The 10,290-nt window shown below is 44.7% G+C and overlaps 1 protein-coding gene across 1 annotated transcript in view; it reads right to left on the reverse strand.

Annotated features, from left to right (window-relative positions):
- The window catches only part of RPS6KC1 (ribosomal protein S6 kinase C1), a 107,888-nt gene extending 98,285 nt beyond the window's left edge, over window positions 1–9,603 (reverse strand). Inside the window, exons 1-2 of the mRNA XM_073338924.1 lie at window positions 9,398–9,603; window positions 1,240–1,275 (exon numbers count right to left, since the gene is read on the reverse strand). Of these exons, the coding sequence (XP_073195025.1) occupies window positions 1,240–1,275; window positions 9,398–9,502 (141 nt within the window). The 5' untranslated portion in view covers window positions 9,503–9,603. The remainder of the gene's footprint in view (window positions 1–1,239; window positions 1,276–9,397) is intronic.
- Between the last annotated feature and the right edge of the window lie 687 nt (window positions 9,604–10,290).

Consider the following 10,290-nt stretch of genomic DNA (forward strand, 5'->3'; position numbering starts at 1 on the left):
CATCTGACTCAGATGATGAAAATGAATATGCGTTGGTCCTCACTGTTTTGGATTGTTATCAAGCAGAACCTGTCATCAGCAGGACGCATGTCCCCTGGAATGGTGGTTGAAGCATCAAGGGACTTATGCATCTTTAGTGCATCTGGCACGTAAATATCTTGCGACGCCAGCTACAACAGTGCCATGCGAATGAATGTCTGTTCTCACTTTCAGGGAACATTGTCAACAAGAAGCAGGCAGCTTTATCTCCTGCAAATTGTAACTAAACTTGCTTGTCTGAGTGATTGGCTGAAGTAGGACTGAGTAGACATGTAGGCTCTAAAGTTTTACAATGCTTTAATTTTGAATGCAGTTACTTTTTGTACATAATTCTACATTTGTAAGTTCAACTTTCATGATAAAGAGATTGCACTACAGTATTTGTATGAGATGAACTGAAAAATACTATTTTGTTTTTTACAGTGCAAATATAATAAATATAAAGTGAGCATTGTACACTTTATATTCTGTGTTGTAACTGAAATCAGTGTATTTGAAAATATAGAAAACATCCAAAAATATTTAAATAAATGGTATTCTATTGTTGTTTAACAGCACGATTAATTGCACGATCAATTTTTTTAATCGCTTGACAGCCCTAGTTTTTATTATTGTATAACAGGCTACTTCTTAAGAAGCCCGAGAGCACCCTACAGTAAGAAAGAATTAAAATCTACCCTCTCTCTCTTTATCACCCTCATCCTCTTCAGTTTACTCTGTTCACCTAACAGACAGGCAGCACTAATGTAGGCTTTTCAGTGACGTATTAGGTAAAGAGGGAAAAAGAACACTTACAGCGGACACCTAGACTCTGATGGTGAACTTATCTAATTTTACCAGTAAGGGTTAAAGTAAAGCTCCATTTCCAATTTCAGCCATGAAACAGGAGCTAAAAAGTTATCAAAGAAGTTTTGTCATAAAAAGACACTTTACTCCTCAAAAATTTTGTTTGAAGTCATGATTCATAATTTCCCCACCCCACCCCATCCCCAACACTCATCACTGATGGCAAAGTTGCAATAGGCTACCTTAGCTATTTGGTTTTGAATTATTAAGACAAAAAACACAGATGGACACAAAAAAGGTTTTCTTCATTTCTTTGACAAAACGCACAGGAAATACTAAATTAAGTAAAAGATACTTCAAAAGTTAGTAATGAGAACATGAACTGAAGCATTTTCACAAATGTAAATGTGTTACCTCCTGGACTTCTTCTGGATTTCTTCTTGAAACAACCTGTAAAACAAAACAAAAACCTGATCAGTGTCTGAATTTCAGTCTGCAGAGTTAAAAGAGGAATATACTGTGATCTGTTGCTGATAAAAAGAAACCACACAGAAGGTGCATATCTTTTTCAATTTGCATTCAGCAGATTTAAGTTAGTTAAGTGAAGTTCAACCTATCAAAATAAGAAATAGAACAAAAGATTAAGTATTTAGTAACAAAGCTAACTGGTATGTTAGAAACTAGCAAATAAATTACAAAATAGATAACTTATGCCTTCTTCTAAGGGCTACATCCCCAAGCAAGTTTCTTATTAGGGAACACTCAGAACTGGGGCACATATGGACCATCTTCCCATCCATTCTTCCAATTCTTTCCTGAAGAAATTGTTATTAGAAACACGAGAGGAAAGTAACATTAATGTAATAGATATGGGTAGCTGTAACTAAGCCATTTTTGAAATCCAGATTGCACACAACCTCAGCCTGGGTGGGTTTTGTATCTTTTAGGACAAAATCTCCCCATGCTACCCACAGCTCAGTTCTCTACAGATCACTTTTCATTTTGATTTTGTCCTCGTGCATATTTGCTACCTGTCACATGTTGGTGTTTTCTGCACATTTGATCACACTGACTTTACCCCAAAGAAATACCTGACAAAGACTGACAGGTATGGCAGCACCGGGCAAATATGATTTTGGTGTTTTTAAAAAAGAAATATATATTATATTGGTCAAGAGAGCCTCTAGAATGCCTGAGTTCTGCATTAGATTTACAAATAGCAATCAAGTCCATTGCTCAAAGACTGAAGGCTTGTCTACACACATGCAAACTAAACTAAGTCAGCTTTAATTCACGCCATAAGTCAGCATATGGACAGTTTCATTCGAAATAACACTGTCCATACACTGACATGCACTAAGATAATTAAAGGTGTGAATTAAACCAGCCTTCGTTTGGTTTGCTTGTGTGTAAGAAAGCCCTGAACTGCAGTGTTGTTTCTGTCTCAGCGGTAAAGTACACTACCCAGGAGAGCTCCAGACCATAGGCCACCTGAAAACTTCTCCTCTAAGCTACTTGGAGGATCCGCGGTGCTGCAGCCAGACTGTTCTCATCTCCCAGCCCTCCACCCCAAGTTTTATTAGATTTACTCTTCTAAATCTTCCTTATGGTTTTCAAGGATCTCTGTGACTTATTCCTCCATGCTTCCCTAACTTCAGCCTACTGCCCAACCTCACTGTAGTGTTCCCATTCATCCTCCATTTGGTTTTTGGAGGGGACTAGACTGAGGAGAACGGGGTTATTTTTCCATTATTCTACCCCATCAACCTGAAACACTCTTCTTCCCAAACACTGAGTCACTTCTTTCAAATTGCACCTTAAAACTCTCCTGTGCCAGTTTAGCCGACAATTGACAAAACCTTACACACCTTTTCCCTTGCTGTGATTAGTCTGAAGGCCTATTTGCCTCTTTACTGCAGTTATGTTTCAGCTGTTCTTTTCCTTTCACTCTACTTTCATGTTTGTTTCGGTCTATAGCAGAGTCCACATAGCTAGTTCAGTAAAGAGTTTATACTCTCTCCCTGGTGAGAATTTTAGAACACTTCATAGGCAAACCATGTGGAGGGGTGCGTGATGGCAACTTAAACAATCTTTACACATCACAAAAGAAGCAGTAAATGGCATAAACTTTTTTATTTTGCAGTTCACCTTTCAGTAAAGCCTACAACAGTTTTGTGAGGTTACAGTAAATAAGTTACTCAAATGGGTAAAGGGAGACCTAGAGCAATGAGTGATTATACAACAAGCTAGTGAGAGTCAGGAATAGGACCCATATGTTTCACAGTCCCTTCTTCTACAGATTACATCGTCTTCCATACCTATTGCCCAATTCCATCTGCAAGTCACTGTACAGCAATTATTTATTTATATGCTGGACTAATTTGTTCTCCATAGCCTTTTCATAAAAGTCAACACAGGCCAGAGACCTCTACAGAGTTCTTTCACTTTTACCGATCCTATCATCAATTCAGATAGTTGGCATGAGGGAATATGGGTTAACAACCCCATAAATCTCAAGCTCTAGGAAGATAAAAAGTTGCACAGAAAAATCTCAGCATGGAATGATGCAACCAGCATCGTTTGTAAATCCTTAATGAAAGCAGCTTTCATCCACAATAATCAATAGGCTATCAATAGATAGCACACCTGCATATACAAACTGATGAATACATAACTAATACTGTACGTTCTGGAAACAACAATCATAAAACAGGACCATAGGAATCTCCCTTTGTTACTTAACAAGATGGTCAGAATATCCTATGTTTTTGTCTGCTCTGTAAACATTCAGCATCAATAAATAGCAGACTTTTTTAATAAGAAACTAATTTTTAAAATCTCTCTTAATTCTACACTGGATACTATACTCTTGTGGTGCCTCTTTTTTTTTTTTTTTTAATCCTTTCATATCTTTTCTTGAATTCAATTGTTGGAAATGAATACAGGACCTGTAATGCTTCTCTAAGGGCTTGTCTACACTACCCGCTGGATTGGCGGGCTGCAATCAATCCAGGGGAGGGAGGGGTCCGATTTATCGCGTCTAGTCTAGATGCAATAAATCGACTGCCGAGCACTCTCTCATAGACTCCGGTACTCCACCGGAGCGAGAGGCGCAGGCGGAGTTGATGGGGAGCGTCAACCATTGACTTACCACAGTGAAGACACCGCGGTAAGTAGATCTAAGTACGCCCACTTCAGCTACGTTATTCATGTAGCTGAAGTTGCGTAACTTCGATCGATCCCCTCACCCTCCCCCCAATGTAAACTAGGCCTAACTTCGCAGATGTATGTAATGTCTTTCACAGTACAAAAGTTTAAATATATTATGTAGAATTCACATCTTACATACAGTTTCCACATTGTGCCAGCCTTGCTAAAAATATAAAAGGAATGTTTTCAGGGCTTCCACACTGTTAAAGCTGGCTTTCTTTTAAAATCATCTCCTAAGAACAGACCTTAAGAAAAATTTCCCAAAGTTAGTTCAGCTTAGCATTCAGAAAAGTCTCCAATGAGACCTGTGCATTTGGTTTAGATGTTCAGGACACTTTCAACATGCAACTCTCCTACTCACGAATATTAAAATGGTATTTTATATTTGACAGTAAAGTTCTCTTAACCTATTAAACCAGTTTTACAGATGATCCACAAGTACAGAATCAAAAGAAATCAGAGATCTCTAGTAGAATGTGCTGAATACCCGAAATAGCTAGCATAAGAGGGGTATTCAGTACACTGGGCAGGTCAGCCTTACTTTTTTCCATGCAGTCACCCAAAGCTGCAGATCACCAGTTCACGGTATGAGTGACACAGCCCCAGCAAGCACTGTGGTAGTGATGTCATATCAACCATGGAGCCAGCCAACTGCATGGATGGGAGGGAGAAAACAAAAAGTGGTGGGGGTCAGACAACTGCCTTAAACAAAATATTGTTACATAGTTTTGAACAGCTTCTTTTAATATTCTCCACTGTCCCACGTTTTTACCCCCAGCCCAGTTATTATTACATGTCCGATTAGAGCATAAGCCTTTAGGAGGCAAGAGCTCTGAACATTTCTGTGTTTGTGAAATCCCAAGCACGTTTGGGCACAATGAATAGTATTTTATCACCTCTGGGCTATAAGGTTAAAATACTTTAAAGAACTAATATTTGGGGATTTTAAATTAAGAAAAATCTGAATTACTCTGTCCACCAGCAATTTGTGTGAACTGCCATGTGTCACTTGGAGTAGAAGCTGAGAACCTGCAACTTCAGAGACCTGAGAAAATGTTGACATTCCCCCTGACTTATATACAACTTTCATTCCGATTTGGAGAATTCAGCACATGTACTACAGCTGTGTGATGCTGTATTTCAAATTAATATAAGTCAAGCAGAATACAAAAATTAGTGAAGAATTAGAATTAAGATAAATACAAGACTGTGTTCTACTGTCCTGACTAAAGGGGCATTGCTTTCAGTTCCACCAATGAAATTAAGCCACTATATTGACCTCTTGGATTAAGCCTGTGAACTGAGTTAATCAGGATGATATGTGGAAAAACTAAATGCCTTATCTTCCTTGCCTCTGTCCCATGACAAGCTTCTCTAGCACTGAACCTACAGGGGAAAAAGTGTTTTTTCTCAATAAAAAAACACCATGTTTTTATTGCACTTTAATTAGTGTTTAAACATCTTACATTACCCTATGATGGAATAATATATCATATCTAGAACAAAATATTATTCAAGTAGTCTATGGTCTTACAGTTAATGCAGAAAACTGACACGGAGACAAACAGCCTGAGAGCTATGTTTATTTATATATCTACATTCTACACAGATAACTTTCTAGATCCTCTTCCTTATATAAAGATAGGATATGTGCAAATATGGACAGCTCGCACAGGCAGAAAATTTACAGCAACAGTGATTGCAAAAGGACATGTCACTTCAATAAAAGTTTGCATTTCTATACCACTTCCTATCCAATGATCTCAAAATTAATTAACTGAACTCACAAGTCCCTCCCACTCACTGCTATGCAGCATTATTCCCATTTGTGAAAAAAGAAGGTGGAGGTACAAAGAAGGTAAGAGGCTTACCCAAGGGAACCCAAGAAGCCTTTGGCAAAACTAGGAACAGAAACCAGGTCTCCTAATTTCCAGTTTTTTCTTCCAACGCAAGGCCATCCTCCCCTCTTACAAGGGCCAGATTCTGCGGCGTTACTCAGACTGAGTAATACCTTGCTCTGTAATTAGTTCCACTTATACTCCTCAGTGACTAAACAGTCATTAGCCAGAGAGAGAGAGAGAAAATGACTATGTAGTCCAGTGTTTAGGACACTCACCCGGGAGATGGAAGACCCAGGGTACAGTCCCCCTGCTCCAGTCGCTCTTCATTATTTATCCACAGTGGATTAGCTTCAACAGGAGAGATTGAAGGAGCCCCACTTCAGAATATGTCATAGCTAAGTGATTAGAACAGTGTCCTGAGAAGTCGGAGAGCGCTGTTCAAATCCTGTCTCCCTCTTTGTCAGAGAGGACGGAATTGAGCCTGTGTCTTCCCCATCCCAGCTGAGTGCTTGAACTGGGCTAAGTTACAAGGTGGGCACCGCCTCCTCTAGCCATTTTGTGTAGAGCAAGACAGGAGTCTAACTCATTCTGACAAGAAATGCCTTATTGCCTAAGTCATCTGACTCCCAGAGAGGGGTTTCCATTCATGAAGCATTATGCTGTGAGAGGCACTTCCCTGTAGCCTGGACTTAGGTGCCTATCCCTGGGAGGGGACAGGGATTGGGACATACCCCTCTCATTGGCATCTCCCACTGGCTAGTTTAGGCAGCTCACCGCCTAGCACGCTGGCTTTCTGGATCCCATTCTAAGGCACCTCTCTCTCTCTCCCCAGTGTACAGGAGCCTAGATGCCTAACTGAGGCTTTGTGGGTCATAGTGTTGTTCCTGTGATTTTCTCGGCACCTAAAAGTTAGGTGCCATGCCACTCACTTTGCAACGCCTAAGACCCTTTGTGGATCCCACTCTTACCCCCTATCTGTCCATTACAGAGCTTCTTGCATCTTCCTCAGAACTGTGATTCTGGCCACTGTGAGATACAGGATCCTGTGTTAGATGGACTTCTGGACTGGTCCACTATTGCAGTTTTAAGGCAGCTAACAATTTCTAGGACAGTATTAACAGTTCCATCAGACAGAACAACTATTTTCTGTCACTAAGCAGCATTACATTACCAGACTTAAGATGCTATCAGAACACCTGTGTAAGTCAGAAACTCAACAATAGAAACCAACACTGTCTCATAGCTTCTGACCGATGATGCACAACTAAGAAACACGCAAAATCAAGAATTACTGCATATACACTAGAGTCCAAACGTTCAGGTTACCAGTCTGTCAGGTTAGGGCAAGTCCAAGGAACACTTATGAAGGTATTTAAGGCTTTTCGCAACTCCAGCACATTTGGTCTTGTGCTGTGCTTAATTTGTCCCAGGGCTTAGCACCTCTGAGCTAGGCAGTTCATAGCCCCAGCACCTCTGGGCTTTGCAGCTCAGTTATTAAAGTAAAATAAAAATTGCTTGAGTCCCAGCACCTCTTTCATTATAAATTAAGCACTGGTCTTGTGTAACATGCACTTTGGAGACATTTATCCAAACACAGTCTCCCCTCTAGCTTTATTTTTTTTTTTAAATTACAGGATAGAGAAATTCAAAATAAAACAATCACCTTCAAGTGCTACTGAGGAAACGTTAAGCAGACCTGCAGTCTCTCATTCATTTGGAAGTGGCAGGGGCCCTCATTTGAAGACTCATTTTGATGACACCTGCTGAAGTCTGACCCTCAGTGGACCAAGCTTGCTTTTTTAATTTTTTTAAATAAAATAAAAACCACCTTCATTCAAAGTACCAGAGCTTGAGACACAGCAGGTCTGGGTAGCTAGTGGCCTGGTAAAACCAGAAGAGCATGAGGCAATGTGCTTTAGGCTGGATAGGGCATTCCCTAGTGTCAGGGTTACGATTGCTCTTTAACTGTTGGGATAATCTGCATGGGTGGAATATTACTGAAGTGGACTCAACTCCTTGAGTTAATACTTATGAAAAAATTAAGATGAGTATACAGCAAAGGGGAGACAGTACAGGCCGAGTTACAGCAAGCATCTAATTTTAAATGTCTCACTGACATGTCGAAATCATCTTCTTCCAATCCCCTGACGGACAAAGAGATACTGTAAAGCAGACTCCCTTATGAAGAAGTCTCATTCATTCCTTCCTCCCACCTCCTCTCCTCACCCATCTATCCCCATCACATGTGAGACTCGCGGCAGATCTGAATGAAGCTGGACAGGCATGCTGGGGATGCTCAGAACCTGTCCCACATTTGGGGTAGATGGGTGAGGTGAAGGGAAGATGTTCTCTTTCTCATCCTCCTCTCATTAGGGAACAGGTGGGAGGCAGGAGGTGATGAGGTGGATATGCTCTTTGATAAGCCCCCCATAGATGCAAGTCTAGGGTAAGGAATAGGGATGATCTCTGCTCTAGCCACCCACACACTTCCATGCACGAGGGCAGGTCTGAGAAGCTTCATCTGGGCCCTCTGTTGGGAGAAGCTCTGTGATGGGGTGGATACTTTCTGCCTGGGGCCACATTCCCAGAAGCAGGTCCGGGATTGGCAGGGAGCGGGGAGGAATGCTCTCTGCCCTCCTCTCCATTCAGTGGCATGTCCGGGACTGGTGGGGAGGGAAGGAGGAATGCTCTCTATCCTCACCCCCCCCCCTTCAGAGGGGAAGATTGGGGAGGACGGCTGCTCTCCGCCTGCTGCCATTCACAGGGGCAGGTCGGGGATGGAGGGAGGGAGAGATGCTCTCTGACACCCCCCCCTTCAGAGGGGCAGGAAAGAATGCTCTCTGCCCCCCTCCCATTCACAGTGGCATGTCCAAGACTGGGGGGGCAGGAGGAGGAAGGGATGTTCTCTGCCTGCCCCCATTCACGGGCAGGTCAAGGACTGGGGGGAGGGAAGGACGCTCTCTGCCTGCCCCCATTCACAGGGGCAGGTGGTGGTGGGGGGGCAGGGAGGGATGCTCTCTGTCCCCCACCCCCATTCACAGGGACAGGTCGGGGATTGGGGGTGGGAGAGATGCTCTCTGCCCCCCGCCCCGCATTCACAGTGGCATGTCCGGGACTAGGGAGGGGGGGGAAGGGATGCTCTCTGCCCCCCACCCCCCATTCACAGAGCAGGTCAGGGATTGGGGATGGGAGGAAGGGAGGGATGCTCTCTGCCTGCCCCCATTCACAGGGGCAGGTGGTGGAGAGGGGCAGGGAGGGATGCTCTCTGTCCCCCACCCCCATTCACAGGGACAGGTCGGGGATTGGGGGTGGGAGAGATGCTCTCTGCCCCCCGCCCCGCATTCACAGTGGCATGTCCGGGACTAGGGAGGGGGGGGAAGGGATGCTCTCTGCCCCCCATTCACAGAGGCAGGTCGGGGGCTGGGGGGGAGGGGGTTGCTTTAAGCCCCCCCTGCTCCCGGCCCTTGGGGAGCGACCCGCTAAGAGCGGAGCTGTCCAGGTCCCCGCCGCCCCGGACTCACCCGAGCGGTGACCTTATACACGGTGTATCCCCGGGGGTGGCGCTGGGGCTCGGTGACCGTGTAGAACCGGGCCAGCTCCCCCGCTAGCTCCCGGGGGCAGCTCATGCTGGCCCCGCCGCTCAGAGCCGCTGCGATCCACTCCCGGGTCAGGCCTCAGCTGGAGGCGGAAGCAGCTCCGAGAAACTCCCCTCCCTTCTCCCCGGGGAGGCTGCCGGAGACCAGGCGCGCCCCACCCACCCCCCGAACCCCAATCCGGAGCCGCCCGAGCCGTGCACACAGCCAGGGAGGCTGGGCTGCAAGGCCGGATCTGTGACCTGTGGGGACAGAGCGTGCTGCTCCGTTTCAGCCAGCCGCCCGCACTGCCCCGAGCCAGCGGCCTTCAACCCACCGGCGGGGACAGCGGCAGCAGCCCCGCTGCTTAGACAGCTTTAAAACCACAAACGTGGCTTCGCCTTGTGCAGCTGCTGCGGCGCCTGGCACCGGATCGCCGGCTCCGAGAGCGAGGCCGTGTTCCCAGGGCCTGGGCACCACGAAGCAGCTGCGGCGGCGCTGAAGCTTGTAGCTACTGGGTCGGTGAACAATGGTTTTAGTAGGCAAAGAATCCTGGGGCACCCTATAGACTAAGAGGCGTATTGGAGCATAAGCTTTCGTGGATGAATACCCACTTCGTCGGATGCATGCAATGGTTTTAGTACTTTCTTTCCATAGCATCTTGCATCCAAAGCACCGCACCTGACAAGTATCGGCTAGTTAAACATTCTGGAGGGCGGATGTGAGATAAGCATTTTACAGGTGGGCAAAGGGAGACAGTTTTTTCTACCATGGGAAAACCAGGGGCATTTTAGGATTTGTCTTCATTAGAGGTCGGTTTATCTTGAGTTAATTAGCAGTGA

Source organism: Lepidochelys kempii, chromosome 3 (assembly GCF_965140265.1).
Source record: "Lepidochelys kempii isolate rLepKem1 chromosome 3, rLepKem1.hap2, whole genome shotgun sequence".
Lineage (NCBI taxonomy): Eukaryota > Metazoa > Chordata > Testudines > Cheloniidae > Lepidochelys > Lepidochelys kempii.